The sequence below is a fragment of the Triturus cristatus genome, chromosome 4_2 (genome assembly GCF_964204655.1).
Source record: "Triturus cristatus chromosome 4_2, aTriCri1.1, whole genome shotgun sequence".
Classification (NCBI taxonomy): domain Eukaryota; kingdom Metazoa; phylum Chordata; class Amphibia; order Caudata; family Salamandridae; genus Triturus; species Triturus cristatus.
Window position 1 is genome coordinate 716,681,338 of NC_140586.1, and position 19,457 is coordinate 716,700,794.

Genomic DNA, 19,457 nt, shown 5'->3' on the forward strand with positions numbered 1-19,457 from the left:
AGTACCAAAGTGCTCCGGGGGTGCACAAAGCAGGCGCAAATGCCCATTGCGCTCCTGGGATACTCACTGTAATACGGCCCCAGATAGCAGTGAGTGGTGTTTTATGCTTTTAGGCACTAAACTTACCATACATCTTTAAAATTGCTTATCTCCAGTTGAACTGATAGGATTTTTATCATTTTTTGGTCAACTAATTTATAACATTTTACTCTATTTTTCTAAATTAGTGCGGGATCTTGTGTTGTGTTCTCACTTCATAACTGTTTGTGTGCTGAATAAATACCTTAACACATTGCCTGACTGCTTTTGTGGCAGTCTACCAGAGGGCACAGGTTAATTTAGTGACTTTTGTGGTTCACCCTGACAAGGATTGTGGCGGTAGCTTGAGAAGGGCTGATATGCCCCTCAACTAACACCTCAATTTCGCACAATGACCACCTCCCTCGGTTCACCCCCATTTTAAAAGCTGTCCCGCTCCTTGCCATTGACTGCCGCTCTGAGTTCCCACCCTTTCTGAGGATACCGTTTTGGAGAGTCTGCACCCCACCCAGACATTGCCATTTTGGGGAGTATGCAACCCACTCTGAGACTGACATATTGGGAAGTACCTAAAAAGCACATAAGTACAGTCTGTATCAGATACCCAATATTTTGTAATTGAGCAAGGGCCTCGACGAGGAGGGTTGCAGCACTGTTTGAGAAGCTTGACCCAGAAACATCGTGGGGCTGATTCACAAATTAATTTACCAGTACAGGGGAAATAGTATCAAAGGAGCACTGTTTTATATATTCTTACATGCCTTAGCGAATGGGCCGCAAAATGTTCTAATCTCTATTAGTAAACGTCCAGAGGGTACAGTCATTTCTGTTTTCAGTATTTGTATATGAATATTCTCTGAACATTTCCATTGTATTCAAATTTTTGAATTTCTGCACCAATTCACAAAGGTATGTAAGAGTCCGTAAAAGTGCAGGAGTACTTCTTTATGTATGCTAAAAATGCCTCTGTCAATAGGCCATATAGATGATTACGTTAGGCTATGAGTGACAAGCTGATGATTGTTGACAATGACTTCCTTGTGAGTGGAGCCTGTGGGCGAAGATCAGGCGATCCGCAAGGTACTGCGGATCTCACTATTCCAGGGGGCGCCATCAGATTTAAAAGGGCACGGGCGAGGAGCGCCTTGGACAGAGTTGTGACCATATTTTAAAATTCAATTTTGTGGAATCTGTGCAGTGCACTCCTATAGGAAATAAGCACTGCTTCCACTTCCATGCACATCTGTCTTAGGTACATACATCCTTTCCCGTTTCAGTCATGAACTAACCCAGAGCACTATGACCTGTGCCATGAAATGTCAACTACCTGCTTTAAGAAAGCCACAAGCTCATGTATGGATGTAAAGTGTAAACATCAATGGCCCCTGATACTTATAGGGTTGTTTGACCTCGGGATTCATGAGTGCTTATGATCATACCACAAAATTGTTCAACTGCTGAGCAAACTGCAAAGTTTTGTACTTTGTAAAATCATAAGCAGTCAGTAAAATGAGAGAATCCTGTTCACAACTTCTGGAACAACGAAGGTTTCTGCATTTGCAAAGTCTGTCTTCTACAATGCAGGTGAAGAATTGCTTCAGGAAACTTCTACAAAGGCCGTTTACTAAGTCCAACGCCTTGACTATTTCATGAATTACAACCCTCATAGTGTATGAATTTCATATAAAGAACCTAAAACTTGCCAACCTAACCCAACCCAACCAAACCTAATTCATCATACATTGAGGCTCACGCTGCTCAGTGCATCTACACCTCCAAGTGTGATGCACACAAGAGAACCATCCATTTAGAGGCACATCCTCAACATGCCCTGCTGGCTACCTTATACAGACTGTTCAATTCAAGGGGCTAGAAACTGGGGCAATCTACTGCTGAATCCCTGAAATCCCACTGCATACTAACCGCCACTACTCATACAACACCACGCGGGAAGCAAACTCATTGCTCTCTTGCATGTTGTTTGATAACTATCCCAGTCATATAATGACCTTACTTATTTCAGTTCTTAACCCTCAGCACTTAACACATACATTGTAGTGTAGTTCCTATATCCCTGATAGGCTCTGCGTATTGGAATAATATACACTATAGATCTGACATAGGACTGAGGTCAGTATGTCTCTATCGAGTACTTTAAACTTAATCACTTGTGTGTGCCAGCTAACTCAGAGGTCACTAGAAACTTCTCGAATATACAAGAAAGAATTAGTTTCTGACTACCGCATAAACATGACAGCTTTGTTTCCCTTAGAGTCTGAACAATCTCAGAACCGTGGAAACAATAGATAACAGTTTCACTCAGTCAATCGTGAATGCTTCGTTTCTACAGAGTTGCACAGAAATAGAGACGGGCATTTCAATAAAAAGGGTTTATTGAACAGTCTTATTTCTCATGCAAGAGATATGAACTGCTACAATCGTAAGACAGGCTGCGAAGTACAATATGTACAGAGTTAGAAGTAAGATAAAATAACACTGCAATAGCATGGTTTGTAGCTATGACATACATTAATTAAAATACATACATAAATAACACAGGCTAAAATGTGAATACTCATCTGATGCTTCTAAATAGTTCTACCCCAGTGTACCTAACCTAAGTGTAGTACGAGGTAAGAAGTAAGTGCTGTTTTCTAAAGTATAGCTAGCTATAGCTATAGTTTTAGTTTTGCCAAGAGTTGCCAAAAGTTTCTCTAAGTTCTAGTCTGTTCCATACCTTTAGAATGTGCGCGGTTGGAACCTCTTTCCGGGACTCGATATCTAACACCCCGCAAGGGGAGTCAGAAACACTGGAGCTGGATTCTCTGCGAGGAGGATGACAGCGTCTGGTCAGTGCGTCAGGCTGGAACTCGATTTTCTTCTGAACTTGCCGTGGCGAACCTCAAGTAGGCAGTCGAGCTGGATCGTACCGGAACCATGGTTTGCCAGGGCAAGTGCAGGTATATTTATACCTTGAAGGTGTTTAGGAATGCCTGTATTGACGTAAAAGTCAGGCATCGAAACGTCATGAATGAATCCCTAAGGAATAGATGTTCATGCATACTAAATGAGTTCTTGGAGAAATCAATATCCAAGCAAGGGAAATTCCGAAAGGCTTAAGAGTCTGGTTTTCCAAGAACTCGTGTCGTGGATGGACGGATGTAGGAGACCATGCCCGTATTTGGTTAGCATGGACAATGCCTAAATGAGGGCTGGATTTTCTATGCCTAAATAAGGGCAATATGAATTGTACCTATATAAGGGCATAAATCGGGAAACCTATATACGGAATCTAAATCTACACACAACATCCACTCCAGTTTTGTATGAATGACATTACTAAATCCTAAACATACTAAACATGTCTAAAAAAGAATATCGCATGATAATCGAAAACATGCTCCATATCTAAAAACATATGTCCTAAAAATGCATTACAAACCCATTGCTATGCATAAGGTGCTGTACATATTAAAAAGCAATGTTTCATTCTAAGTGTATGCGTGCATTTAAAATGCCAACAAGAATGAACCAGAAATATATACATATGATGAAATGGCTGGTTAACACAGAAGAATAAAGGGCCGTAACCATTTCATATCAGGTTAAATCAAATCAATTGTTAATGTGACACGGTGGCATAATGTACCTGGAAGATTTTCAAAGAATTCTGTTCTCTATGAACAGGTCTACTATAAGCAGATTACTGTGTCAAAAAATGAAAAAATACTAATTTGGAAAAAAAAATTAATCATAGGAAAAAGTTCCAAAGTTAGTCCCTTGTCTGAAAAGAATGAAGGCCAAATTCAGAGTCTCATTGAAACACTGTGTGCCTGACTCAAAAGTCAGTGTGTGGATCTGGAGAAAACATGAAATCTTCTAATCTTATAGACAAAAAGTTGTCTACCGTTGTAGGTGAAATTTTGAATACCTCGTTTAGAAGATTAACTGCACATAGATGTGAACTATCGCCTTCAGCATTGGTTGCATCAGCAATGTTCGAATCGGATGTTACCTGCGTGCCTGTTGTTTCCTCTCGTACCTCAGCAGTAGCAATTTGCGTCTGTAAAATCTCAATGAATGCCGTCATCAGGATTGGTAGCCGCTGGGGACAACACAGAGCATGGGCCGTTACTGGGTCCAGCAGAGTATCGATATCCGTAGGCATGACTGATGGGAGTGTTAGACAGATGACTAGCATGCATTCTTCACCGCAGAGCAGGCAGTGTAGAACAGGTAAGATGCAATCTTGCCAGACTGGTCTGAATGACAGAAACCATGTGGTGTTTAATTCTCGTGGACGAGGTAAACCCAAAATTTGGACGATGCGCTCATGACACTTCATCTCCAATAGAGCTCTCTCTATGGTGCCTGGAGTGACGCTGGTGATGAGGCTTGCCATATCGTAGCTGTAGGAGCAGAAATAGGATCCCTGCAACGAGTGCTGAAAGGAGCGGCAGTCCGCCAAACACAGAGTGCACGAAGTTTGGAAAAATTCCGAGGAGTGCTTGAAAAGGTGCTAACAGTCCTGCACACACGTTCTTAAATACATGTATCATACCGCTCGTATCAGACATGTTTAAGATACAACCTAACATTTCTGAGAAATGTACAGGGCAGTTTGTACACAAAAGGGTATGTATCTCCGCAGATGTCCTTGCAACTTGGAGATCATAGGTTTCTCTAGCCGAGGTCAGTGGCACTGTTTTTTGTAAAAGAATGGCTTTCATTCTGCTTAGAGTATCAATTCGTATAGAAGAGATGTTCAGTGAAGGCCACAAAGGGGACTCCCTAACTGTGTCTATTTGTGGAAACAAGACTTGCATACAGCAAGTGACCCTGGATGTAACCGTAACTAGATATGGAATAACTGGCAACATGCCACAGCAGCTGTGATCATTCAACATAATGTAACTCACATTAGAAAGTTGGCCAAAAATTGGATTAATCACTGCAGCCGGTGAACCTTGCAGGTGAGAGGATAAGTTTGTAGTGGAACCATCACAGGCCCGTGTAAGTTAATACCCTGACAAAGGAGAGAACCGCTTAGTGTGTGTTCACAGTTTTCATCGCTAAGAAACACTTCACGTTCCCCACTCCAACATCTATGTGTGTAAGGTAAATCCCAGGATGTCTTGATGTATCCTTTACCCAACCTTTCATATTTGCCAACTGGTATATGTTTTAGGCAATATTGAAAATGGAAAGTTGTAACAGGCAGAGTAATTTTACCATGTATGATCCACTCAGTAGCTGGTATTTCTGCCACCGTGAATGGTAAATTTTCCAGCTTTTCAATGCTCAGCATAGTGTAGTCTGCTCCCCTTTGTGCCAGTCTGTTTATCAGTGAGATTGAATTCTGAAAACAGTGACGTAGTATTGATTAAATGCCAAGGCACATAGCCTGCACACAAGTTTTGTAGCGTCCAGCCCAATATCATGATAGAACGTAGCTGAGACTGACCATGTTGCAACATGACCAAGTCTTGTTCCATAATGTCTATGACAGAAGACACAATGCTGTCCAATGAATATTTTCTGGATGACAGAGTCATTAACCCATTGTCTACTACAGAGAGAGTTTTCTCTAAATGAATACGATCAATTTCTCGTATTCATTCTGCAGTCTCTGCTTGGGTAACCTTCCATGCTTCATTATAAGCAGCGTAGATACCAGCATATATGACACGTTTGTGACGCGGTTTTCTTGGTCCTAGCAAGAATTCCCTAAGGTCTGCGCATTCTTGAAGTAAAGATAAGTGTTGTTTAACATCCTTCAGTGTAGCTTTCTGTAGCCAATCAAGGCATAGTTTCCCTACACTGTATGTTGTTACTACCACTGGATGCTGTCTTTGAACATAGCGTGGGTCTGGCCTATTGATAGTGAAATCCTGTGTTTTGTTCAGGAATCGATCTTGAAAGGTATTCGTGTCTGTGGGCCAGAGCAACCATTGTTTCCATTCTGGACCTGATGTGTTGTGATGCAAAATATTATGTACGTCTACCTCCCCCCGTATAGTGCTATTGCTTGCAGGTATAGGTATGGTCGGAGTGTTCATGTCTTTGATCCTGGCTAATCCAAGCGAAGACGTTTGCTGGACAGTGTCATTCAAAAACATAATTTGCTCAGGGATGATACAGGCTCTAAATAAATTGTCTACCCCCTGTACTTGCCAATCTTTTGTACCCCAGACAGTTTTTGTCTCAATGTTGTCTTCCCAAAAGTCGAAACCTTGTCTAGACAGTCGGGCAATAAAGGCTGCAGCATAAATCTGTTTCGTATTTGTTAACATATTTTTCATTCTTGTCTTGTTCATATTTTTAAATTAAGACGTTTCCGGATTAGACAAAATGTAGCCTGAAAAATATGGAAATTTCATTGCAAAAGTTTTTGAACTACCCTTTGGGGGTGGAGGACAATGTTCCCATTGGTTATACATAAATACATTTCTAGGTGTTGCAGATTTATGCAAGAAATGATGACCATAGTGGTTATAACAATACATTTGTTCATAGTCTATTGAACCCTCTAAATATTCATGATTTGTGAATACAGTAGACATCTCTAGATCAGACATCATGTTATTAACAGTCTCGAAGTCCCAATCATCAGAAAAGGTACTAGAAGTAATAAAGTCACTTAATGAAATCTTAAATAAATGTGGAATCTTCAAAAGCTCAGACGGGCCAAAAATGTCATATTCGGTTTGGTCCAAACTATACAATCATGTAAAGGAACGGCTGTGATGTTCACTGCTGACAAGTCTCTTGCTTCACGATGGGATGATTTGTGTGGCTGGAGAAGTAAGTTACTTGCTGTGTCCATTTGAATATATCTTCCATTTATCAGCACACCCAGAGTTAATACCAGAGCTAACCAAAGTACAAAGAATTATATTCCCAAAACAATCCATAGTTCAATCCATGGTGAAACCGGATAAGTCTATTTTCGTTTTTGAACGAGTGATTGCAGCTACGGAAGCCGTTTGCACAGCCTCTTTCGCGGCTTCATCAGCCAATGAATTCCCTTCAACGTGAACGCCATCACGTTGATGACTCAACGTGTGTATCACATGAGTGTTTTGTAGTCTGTTTCTCAACTGAACTACTTGCTCCCAAAGCATTTTATGCTTGATTGTGCCACCTTTTGCATCTTTGAAACCATTTTGAAGCCAATTCTGTAAATATTCACTGTAAGATTGAACACAGTAAAAAGAATCGCACACTATGAGTGTGGGGAATTTGCGATCCGTGTTTTCAAGTGCCATCTTGAATGCTTGTAGTTCAGCTCGCTGAGCTGTACAATCTCCTAGAGATTGTGTTTTTGTGACCATTGGTCTGAATTTGCCATCGCGCATACGACCTTTAACGATCGCGCAAGCTGCACTGTAAGCTTGTTTACTCTCCGTAGCGGGTTGTGCAGATCCGTCAGTATAAATTATAAATTCGTACTGATCAAGGGGGAGAATTTCAGTAGGCAGAGGACATTCGTGTTCATATTGCAGGAATGCTTGTGTTTTTAGATAAGGATCATAAACATATTCAACATCAGTTGCAGCAAGAGAATTAACCCATTGTATCCATCTCGGATGTAAAGCTTTTGCATTCAAAATGCTAGCTTAAGTAACTGCCTCTAAGGCTGGTACAGGAGTCACGCCCATAATGCGTTTCCCCTGTGCTAGGGCTCTTTCTTTTGCTACAGCAGTTTGAACTGCTGTCAGAATCTTTTCTGTAGAAGTGAATTTCATTTCTGCTCCTGTATACAAGTGTGATTTGTATGCAATTGGTACTTTTTCACCTTCGTTAAAAGTTAAGTAGGTGAATCCGCATTGACCCGGAATGATTCGGATCACTAAGTTGCGTACGTTTACGCATGTTCGCAAGTGTTTAGTTGCTAACATGTCTGTTTGAAGTGAACGCAGAATTTCTGTGTGTCCTTGTGTCCAAGTTGTGGCTTTGAAATCAGGTTAGATTAATTTGTAGAGAGGTTTAACCCTCTCTGCATAGTTCAGAATGTATGTTCTTCCAAAATTTAGGAAACCTAGAATTGACTGTAAGCTCTTCAGCGTTTTTGGAGGTTGGATCAGCGCACACCATTCTAAAAAGTTAGCTACCAGGCTTTTGCCTTCACTTGAAAGTTCATATCCTAGGAAAAGGACGTTGAGATGGACAATTCTAGACTTTTTAAAGTTTAATTTGTAATCCTCAGAGGCGAACCCCAATATAATGATGTTCACCCTGTTCAAGTGTCTGTCCAGGTCATCGTCTGTCAGATGGATATTATCGACATATGACAATGCCTCGTCATTATAAATTTGTAGTAACTCTGTTACTCTTGCTGAGAATAACCCCGGGCTGTTCTTGAACCCCTCTGGGAGTCGACAAAATTGACACTGGGTCCCCATTATTGAGAAAGCGGTCAAATATCTACTTTCAGGTGCAATATTTTAACAAAAGAAACCATTTGAACTGTCTAATGTGGTTTTTTACTTTTTACGCTCAAGGTAATTCATTAATGCTGTACTGTGTGCGTTTTGCACTGCAAATGTTTTACAACATGAGTTTAGGTGTCTGTAATCCAAAACTAGACGATATGTATTGTCTGGTTTGGAAACTGGAAACAAAGGATTGTTCATTGATGAGGTGCATGTTTCAATCACCCGCTGGTATTCAAGTTGATCTGAGATCTCCCTGACTTGTTTTTTAGCTTCTTGCTTAACTGGGTACTGCCTTTGTGCTGTTGGTTGATTTTTTAACTGGATTTTGTGGTGAGGTGAGTACTCATCGCATCCTACATGATTCTTGTATAATGCTGGGGCTTGGGCCACTGCCCATTTCCTTGCATAAGTATATTTTAAATGTATTGGAACATCGTTGGAGAAGGCTGGCATAATGATGTCTTCGCCTTGTGGGCACTCCCTGACAAATTCTGGTGGCCAGTCTCGTTCTGCTAGAAGTATATCATAACCCCTTGAAAGATGTTCCCAAAAGAGTGCTTTCACTTTTCTTGGTATGTCTCCCTCCATCCGGAGTGTTATTTCATATAACCTATGAGAAGAACTAACCCTGGTATCTGCAGTTTCAACTTGAATGTCCTCATTCATGTCCACTGTCTCCAGAAGCCCCTTCATGTTCTGGTGAGCTACTGTAACTTCTACTGCACTGTCCAACATTGTCTGAGCCCCTTCTCCGTTCTTGAGTTGCGTTCTCAGAATCCTCGGCATGTCTGATCTTCAGACCTGCTACCTTCTTCTTGGAGAATTGAGGTTTTTGTTTGTTTTTCTGATCGTGTTGATCGTCTTTGGACTTCACGCGCTCTTCTTTGTTCTCTGACCGTCCTCTTCTTTCGGATGTCTGTGATGAAATCTGAAAGGTACGAGAGGAACGTGTATCAGTATCTTGATATCTGTCAGGTTTTCTTCAAATTATCCCTATTCCTGAGGTTGTACCTCCTTTCAGAGGGCTCCTTTTGAGCAGACCTCCTCGGGATTGAGAACGCTTCTTTTTGGAATGCTGTTTGCTATTTTCTCACTTCCTTTTAGAAGAGGTAGGAGTGTTTTTTAGAAAGACCTTATCAGGACTTTCAGACAGTTGTGGTTTAACTGGTTTCCCCCCCAAACTGTCTCTGCCTAATTCTTCATAAGATTTTTAAATTATTCTCATTAGTTCTTGTGGTTGTTCTGTTACATCAAATTCCCTTAATTTCTGGCGGATTGCCACTGATGCTGCTTCTCCTCTAATATTAGATAATATTATTGTTGAGACCTGGTCGAAATTTTTCAGTAACTTCATACCTAAATTCAGAGCAGGCTCTGCCCCGTATTCATCTTGAATTTTTTTCAAGACATCAGGTATTACCGCCATGGACGGAATACCATGTGTTTTTGTGTAGATTGCAGCAAAAACTGTGCCCCAAGTGGTGCAGTCTTCCAGATGTGGTGTGATCCCCATTGGTAAACAGATAGTTAGAATTCTGTGTTTCTCATAAGGGCTGGTATTAGGAAATACTGTTTCGTTTTGAGTGATTTTTTAGCTATCCAGAATGGAATTTGTACACGTTATGTGGGCATTTTACCCATGACTGCATGTAAAGTCTGTGGAGTGATTTTTAGTGTATTCCCCTGATGAGGGGCTGGATTGTGACTGGTTGATGGTGGTTGGACTGTGAAAGTCCGCATGACATATTGAACTAATTGTCTGTAGATGTTGATTAACTCCTTGAGTTGAGCAAGTAGTTCTACATCTGACATTTCTTCAATGTCAGGATGAGGTGTGTAACCGGCTAAAATCGGCCATGTTGCTCCTGGTCTACCTAGTGGACAGAGCCTGGTAATGTGATTGTAATATTTTAGGGCGCCTTTAAACCAGAGCTCATGCTCCTGGTATGTGAGTGGAATTTCAATATCCTCGAAAGGAATATATTCCTCAGGTGGATCATCTTCTTTGTAGAAGTGAAACAAGTGTGTTACTGGATTTGATTCTGGGAATACAATCCATGAATAGAATACCTCTGTCTGGTGAGATTCATGTGCCTCTATCACAAAAACTGCTCTACCACCTCTTGGTGTTAGGCCATGTTCTATACGTTTTAGAGTGATAGCTCTTCTTAAATTTGGATGGATGATTATCGCATCCTCAACGGTTTCTTTAAAACTGGTACGATTAAAAGCTGCTGTGACTTGGTCAGCCGCAGCTCCACCAGCATCGGTGTTTGTGCCGTTTTCGGTCATTGTTTAATGAAAGTTTTCAGAGCAAGTTTCAAGGGAACAAAGATAAGGTGCACAATATTTTGGAACACTGTATCCTTCAACGTTGAACAAACCAAACAGCTAATACATAGGACTTTTGTCCTACTCAGCTATGGCGGATATTATCCCTACCCACTCCAGACGTCTTATGGAGTATTATGAGTATGGGTCTCTGAGAAAAGCACGACTGAGTTACTTCAGTATCTAGCGTTAAATTAGTGCCTTACCAAACGTTGGGCCATGTAGTGTAGTTCCGATATCCCTGATAGGCTCTGCGCATTGGAATAATATACACTATAAATCTGACATAGGACTGAGGTCAGTATGTCTCTATCGAGTACATTAAACTTAATTACTTGTGTGTGCCAGCTAACTCAGAGCTCACTAGAAACTTCTCGAATATACAAGAAGGGATTAGTTTCTGACAACTGCATAAACATGACAACTTTGTTTCCATTAGAGTCGGAACAATCTCAGAACCGTGGAAACAATAGATAACAGTTTCACTCGTGCATGCTTCATTTCTACAGAGTTGCACAGAAATAGAGAGACGGGCATTTCAATAAAAAGGGTTTATTGAACAGTCTTATTTCTCATGCAAGAGATATGAACTGCTACAATCGAAAGACAGGCTGCGAAGTACAATATGTACAGAGTTAGCAGTAAGATAAAATAACACTGCAATAGCATGGTTTGTAGCTATGACATATATTAATTAAAATACATACATAAATAACACAGGCTAAAATGTGAATACTCATCTGATACTTCAAAATAGTTCGACCCCAGTGTACCTAACCTAAGTGTAGTACAAGGTAGGAAGTAAGTGCTGTTTTCTAAAGTATAGCTAGCTATAGCTATAGTTTTAGTTTTGTCAAGAGTTGCCAAAAGTTTCTCTAAATTCTAGTCTGCTCCATACCTTTATAATGTGCGAGGTTGGAATCTCTTTCCGGGACTCGATATCTAACACCCCGCAAGGGGGACAGAAACACTGGAGCTGGATTCTCTGCGAGGAGGATGCCAGCGTCTGGTCAGTGCGTCAGGCTGGAACTCGATTTCCTTCCGAACTTGCCGTGGTGAACCGCAAGTAGGCAGTCGAGCTGGATCGTACCGGAACCGTGGTTTGCCAGGGCAAGTGCAGGTATATTTATACCTTGAAGGTGTTTAGGAATGCCTATATTGACGTAAAAGTCGGGCATCGGAAAGTCATGAATGAATCCCTAAGGAATAGATGTTCATGCATACTAAATGAGTCCTTGGAGAAATCAATAGTCAAGAAAGGGAAATTCCTGAAGGCTTATGAGTCTGGTTTTCCAAGAACTCGTTGTGACGTGGATGGACGGATGTAGGAGACCATGCCTGTATTTGGTTAGCATGGACAGTGCCTAAATAAGGGCTGGATATTCTATGCCTAAATAAGGGCAATATCAATTGTACCTATATAAGGGTATAAATCGGGAAACCTATATATAGAATCTTAAATCTACACACAACAACATTATTTCAATAAAGTTTCACTTTTATTCAGTTTTATCAAAAATATATGTAATCCGTTGTTCTAAAATCTCACACACCTCCATCACAGTTAGTTAAAAACAAAAGCTATATACACTTTTATCTGATAATCAGAATCTGAGTAGACCTATCCTGAAGGGAACTCATTACATCGTCCAGTAATTCTCCAGTGTTGATGTGATGTGTGAACTAATTTCAGTGTATAATGGCCATACTTGGTTAAATGTTCCGCTTGCGTGTAGCACAACGGCCCTTGTGTTGACATCATGTGTTTGTGTCCTGAGTGCTTGTTTACAGTGCATATGTGTGGCATCAAATGAGAATGACACTATGGGCAATGTGTATATGGTTGCAGGAGCCAGTGGGATCCATTCTAGATGTGTCCTGACTTAGCATGGTACGCAATGAAGAATGGATGCAGCTTTGCTTACACAGTGGAAATGTTTTGCTTGCATTTTTAATGACAAGGAATGGGGAGCTAGATAGTGAAGTTAGGAATGATAGAGAGAGAGCTATAAAGACAGAGCTAAACTTTGAAATTCTATAAGGACCTTTAAGCAGGGGATTACCAATTAGATTTGGTGGATGGTGGTGGAGAAAAGGTGGGTCAGCAGTTTTTGTTTCTTAAGTTGGGGAAGTTCCTAAGTAGGATCAGACCATTTGCCTATCCCTGATTGCTACCCCAGGAAAGCTGATGACATCCAGGTGCAGTCTTCACACTTCAGTGTGCCCATGGTTTGGGTGCTCCTACTTTGACCTAGCAACATCACTAAATGCTGCAAGAGCCATCACCTTGCACAAAGGCTGTGTCTAGAATGCAGCCATAAGATGACATTTGAAAGGGAACCATCAAAACCAGTTCCATGAGCTTAGACAGAGTGGATCCACATCCCCTGTCTTGAAAATGAGTGTAAAAGTGAGGCCAGGATCACCCTGCCATGTTGCAATTCCAAGTTCTTCCTCTGCAAGGAATGGAGTGCTCTGCAGAAAACTAACAGATGCTGTGAAACCAGAACTGGTGTCTGTCTGATGGCCGTTCTCCCAGAAATAAACCGGATATCACCTGAAGTCTGCAACTTGGAGTTGTGGTTCTACCTAGCACCTACAGGCCTGACTGCCTGCTCAGAGAGGGACAGGGATAGCCTGGCCCAGTGGGAGGAATAACTGTCCAGAAGAAGCTCAGCCGTGTCCCTGGTGTGTGGGACACACAGAAGAAGCAGCCACAAGGTGGGAGCAATGTTGGCATCAACCTGTGTTCTGAGGGGCTATCTTGTCTCCCATTGTGGTTTTACTTGCTGCACTGCGAAGTCGCGCGTTTGATTAGCCCTGTTTCATCTGACAGGCCAACTCCTCTCCCCAAACTCTACTTTCTTTGCTAAAATAGTAGGATAGACCACAGGATAGCAGAGGCAAACAACCCCAACCCCCACTCATGTAGCCCAATAGTCCCATCCTGCCATGTGCCCCCCGAATGGAGTCTGACAATCCCTAAACCCTAAACAACTGCTCCTAGATGGGCATGGATGTGCAGCCATCTCACAGGAATCATCATTGGTATGCACATACAGGGCCTGCATCTGCTGTGTCTGTGGATCTGGGGATGCTGAGGGAGGCACGGGTGTTCATAAGCTGTCAGTTTCTATAAGTGCCCATCACCTTCCAGGTGCGAGGGTACTGATGTTATTTAGAGAGCGCAGAACATTTTGTTTATGGAAAAGCTGTGGGTCACTGGTAAGCATGAGGCTATCACAATCAGAAATTTCAGAACGATTGTTACCGGTTCCTTCTTGGACTAGTCCCGATGTAGACCTGACAACCCCTAATGACTTTTTTGCCCTAAGAACCATACCACTCTTTCAGTTAATTGCTAAATGATCTTAACTTTGAACCTGCCAACTTTGGCAACAAATTCCATAGCCACGCACACCCTGTATGCCCAAATTTGGTAAACCACTTTCTGTCCCCAGGCTCTTCCGGTGAGTGGGACAGATTCACCAGGCTTAACCAGGTGCTATGTCAGTGTGGGTGACCTTCATTTTTTGTACCCATACAGAGAGACATTACCTGCTCATACTGTTGAATAGGTGGCAGTTTTCCAGAAACAGCACCTCGACAGTACCCGCTCCTGTTACAGCTGCCGTCCATAGTAAATGCGCGCATGGGCTGAACCATTGTAAGATCCGGCCTGCTGATCACACCTCTGAACACAGCACACTCTGCCAAACAATTACTGACATCTGTTCATGTGAAGACACATTTCATCCCAAAGAAAAGTCTACTCTTCGAAAATTGCACCAATTACAGTATTTTCCAGATTTTACCTCTGCACCATTCTAAATTATTCATTAACCATTTATCCACGAATGACGGCACTTGAAACTCCCCACTGTTAGATATTCCAGTATTCACCTTCTCATCCAGTAGGAACGTTCGACACGAATGACATTTGTGTGCCTTTTACGTCACATTTCAGGCACAAACTCCTAAAACTTCCTATTGCTTGAGATCCATGGCCCTACCCTATGTCCTCTCTGTGCTGAAAATGCACAAATCTCGATTTCAAATCTTAGTAGACACACAGCTCATTTTAGTACATGTCTGTTTAGGGGTCTTTCTTATTAAATGTTCTGCATTGAAAATGACAGTAACACGTAAACAAACAAATGTTATTAACTATGTTTTATTCACGTTTAGATTGGCCATAATTGATATAGACCTGCATTTTAGAATGGATAACGTTGGTTACCATCTTGCTTCATACTGTGCGTGAACTTTTATTTATAGGCCACCAGAATTTCAAATGCTGTTGGACATGGAGTCTTGTTTCTTACTTTCTCAGGAGAAGAAATGTTTTATTTTAATTGTAGTCATTGTGTAATGTTATGATGAGCATGGAACACGAGAGACGCCTGCAGAGTTCAGGCTGGTCCCTTTTCTTATTTTGTTGTGAATAATGTAAGTTTGAAGAATACTGAGAAAAGCTGTATTGTGGCAGATCCTGAGAAGCGAATGAGCCCGCAATTGTATCATTTCACTCTAACCTAAATGGATTGTTATATTGAAACTGTGTGTAGTTGTAGCAAATGTTACAATTGTGTGATTTGAGCTAGCGCACAATAGAGTATAGGACAAAATAATTTAGGGCTCGGTTACGATCTTGACGGAAGGGATACTCCATCATAAACGTGTCAAGTATCCTGTTCGCCGTATTACAAGTTCCCATAGTTTATAATGTCAGCCAAGATACTATTCAGGCCTTTGTCTTTTTTCCAACGCAGTTAAGAGCAGAGAAGGAGATTTAGGGTACTCTATGGGAGAACTGACTTTCTAAACCTTTAATTTGAGGCGTCTCTATGCTAGTTCGTCCTCTTCTTTTATAACTTTGAACTGATTTGAACTTCATATTAATTGATGCTTCCATATATTGATTATTGATTGATACTAACTAGAGGATTTCACCTTCTGTAAACTTTTTAAATTAATTAAACCTTTATCATTTAAAATCTTAACCATTCTCTGTCTTCATTGTTTAGCCTAATTTGCTTCATGTTATCCAAATGTATCGATGTGTTCAACAGCCTCAGTTTTCAATTTCAATCATTAAATAGCACTTTATGCACCATGAAATTAGCAGAAGCTAAAGCACTTACATCTGTGTGATGTCCCAGTACAAAGACCTACTTCTCCTATGCGTGTACTTAGTGTCAGTGTTTAGGTTGTGTTCGGTAATTTTCGACATGGAAGCAATTTTTCATTATTTTCTTCACTTGCTGTTAAACTATGTATTGGTAGTTTGAAATTCTGTGGCTAAACTAAGTGATTCATCAGGAATGGCATGTTTGGTCATTCAAGGTATCGTACAAGCCCAAGGGGATTTTGGAGGGCTTGGGATCTGAAACATGTATACGTTTACATAGTGACAATAAATGGGCTATCTAATGGCGAGTACCCAATCACCTTTTCATGACGTTGGCCCATTTCTGGGCTTAGGTCAAATCCCTCTTGCATGTCTGGAATAATCATGGAAGCTTGAAATGTAGCAATTAGTAGGTTAGTCACTCTCTAGTCTGTGATGTACCTTCATGTTCCAGACTGCACTGTTTGTCAAATCCTTTAGTATATTCAGATGAAATATCCAAAGGGACCTGTCTTCTCAGCAACTGTAATCAGTGATTTCTCAGTAATGGGCACACACATTTTCTATAGCAAGTGTTTTGCTGTGTCATTGGATATATAGTCCGTTCTTCTTCATGTTCTATATTAATGCTATACGAATGCAGACATGCTTGGGGACACCAAAGTGAGAAACTATTAGAATTGTTAATTGCTGTGTCAGACTAACATTATCTCTTAGTCACTTGAGAAGTAGAACTGGGGCACCTGGATGAATGCAAATCTCCATTTGCTTCAATATCAGTGCTGTAAACATTAATTAAATTCACATTTATGAAGCATTTCCTCTCAAGGCCGACATACAATATAGTATCTACTTGTACAGAAGCATGAATGTTTGACGTTGTCCAGTTGTCGGAAGGGCAGGATTACTATTGCAACAACACATCATCAGTAGGGTAAAACTAACCTGTCTCACGACGGTCTAAACCCAGCTCACGTTCCCTATTAGTGGGTGAACAATCCAACGTCTGTCGTCTTCTCAAGGGTGTTTTTGCTGGGATATCCAGAGGGTCACACTGCTTTATTACAGAGGCTTCCCAGTACTGCTGCATACAAAAGCGTTACTGAAAAATCTGGTGGACAAGTTCAGAATTACACTCCACAATGTTCTAGATGAATATTTGCAGTAAGTACTCCTCTCTGGATTACAAATGTGCTTTGCCATTATTTTGGTCCTGCAATGCCAGATGAGGAGTGCAGTCTGCCAACTGCATTCATCTATAGTGCTTGGCATAAAGGGAATGAAGTCAGTAAAGGTCATGGGTGCAAATGGTGGCTACCTGAGGATAGCTTCGGAGAAGCATGGCATTGAAGGAAGATTGGCATATTGCAGTAGGAAAGGCACTTGGTGCAATGGATTGACCTTTTCATCGTTTTCTTCCACCAGCAAATACCTTTCTATAATATTTAATATATTAGGTGGGACGCATATAAGGCATAATCTAGAGCACAACACTCGAAGAATCTGGAGACGTGGAGGAGACAGCATGGAACGGAGAGGGGAACTTTCTCAAATGTTTTAGTGAAAAAAACGCTCTGAATAGTCTTTGAAAAGAGGGGAAGTTGGAATTGTCTTTAGGTACTGTTGGAAATCATTCTAAGGAAAGGGTCCTCTGATGCAGGGCAGTGGATAGAAAAAATAAACAACCCCCATTTTCAACCACATCTGGAATGGCTATGAGCAAGCAAAGCAAGCAAGCCCATTTTTATGGTCTGTCTTGACAGCACAGTATTCACCAATTATGTGAGAATCATCAGGAGAGGTCTTTGTCCACAGGTTGGGAGTCAGGTGTACATGTTTCATTGACCAGAAATGATGTCTGCTTCTACAAAAAATGCTTGTCCTCCACACAACTGTGATCAGTTTGTTTATTCATCCAGCAGCCTGGGGTTAAACGTTCAGGGGCACACACATGGCATTATAATGCTAGTAAAGTGTCTTAGATAACAAGATAGTTTATGGTGTTTTTCTCTGGCAGCAAACAGATGGGAGGAGGGTAATCATTAATCTATATGATTTTTAGGTCTGGCTTTACAGTGCCACTGTCACCTGACCTTTTAACTTACACCAATATTATACTACAGTTCTTTGCTTCCACACAAATTCAAATCCATTCCCATGCCATCTATATGTAACGCTTCACAGTACCATACAACCTTCTATTTAAGCCAGACTTGTTGGCATTGCCAATGCTTGTTCTCTAGATGGGTTTGGAAGGTTTGCCCCTTTGAAGAATTTATTTCACATATAGGTCCTAATGGTGCATTTTACAGTACAATTTCCAAATGATATGCCGAAAAAGCTAAGGAGGACTGAGCAGGTGGGTTTAGAGGGGAAGAACTGTTGCCTGTGGGACTTGAAGAGAAAAGCACAAAAGGACCTTGCCATGCCTCATGTATCTTTTGTGCTGATTGAACTCAAAGCAGGAGACGGTTGATCGGACATTCAGGTGATGACTGCAATGGGGTGGAGAAGGCGCTTTTGGTCGAAAGGGTGGAAGGCATGATTGATCCAAGATGGAGTGCTTCAAACGGAGAAGGCCATTGGTAACGGTGACAATGGCTTTGTAAGCACCAGACTGGAAAGGGTTGAGGGTGAGGATGATGCAAAGTAGAGTTGGAGATTAGAGTTGGAGGTATCAAAAAGGCACCAGGAGTTTTCCAGAGATATGTTTTAGTAGTGTCACAGAGTCTTTGATTGCACAAGCAGGTGATGTGCATTCATGGTATATGTGGATTATGGAAGCAGAATGCAATGTTGATTAATTGTCATGTGTTTGAAACTCCACCACACCTGGAGACAGCTCCTATCAAACCAGTGCCTCCATTTATGTTTTTTAGGAAATTAATTACTTCCAGTTTCCTGGAGAACTCTTGATGCGGATGCTGAAAATGTTGATTCTGCCGTTGGTCGTCTCCAGGTAAGCGGGTTTGGGGAGAGTGTTTTCAGGATTTAGCGTTTACATTACAAAGACATAATGTCCTGAGCGAAGGCATTCACCTACAGTATTGAATCAACAGCATTTGCAAATTCATTGTTTTTGCATTGTTTATTTTTGTAATGGATTGTTTTGGAAGAACTTTGAAGACGCACGGTTTGAGCGAAATGTGAAACTGTTTTATTACATTTCTCAATATTATTCTGAATTTAGTGTACTTTCTGGGTTTCATTTAGAACAGAGAGGTGCTGAAGGCGTAGCATGGTAATGCAGTAATTATGTTGTCATATTTAGAATCAGTTCTATTTCTCCTGATTCTGGTTTTTCATAGACGTGTAGAGAAAAACTGGCTATAATTGTATGTACTGCAAGTTTCAACATGTATATGTCATGTGGGCATTTCCATGCTTTCTGTTTCCATACAAGTAAGCCTCAGTAGTTCATACTTTTAATATATGCCACATTGATGTCTGCTGCAGCCATTTTCTTTGCCAGTGGTACTGCGTTCGCCCATAAACAGCAGCTGGATGTTAATAAGTAT

At 41.1% G+C, this 19,457-nt stretch overlaps 1 protein-coding gene across 2 annotated transcripts in view; it reads left to right on the plus strand.

Moving 5' to 3' along the window:
* Positions 1–19,457, plus strand: part of SLC1A7 (solute carrier family 1 member 7) — a 632,908-nt gene that overhangs the window by 143,782 nt on the left and 469,669 nt on the right. For both annotated transcript variants that reach the window (XM_085600158.1, XM_085600159.1), the window contains exon 2: positions 18,819–18,898. In XM_085600158.1, coding sequence (XP_085456284.1) covers positions 18,819–18,898 — 80 coding nt within the window. The remainder of the gene's footprint in view (positions 1–18,818; positions 18,899–19,457) is intronic.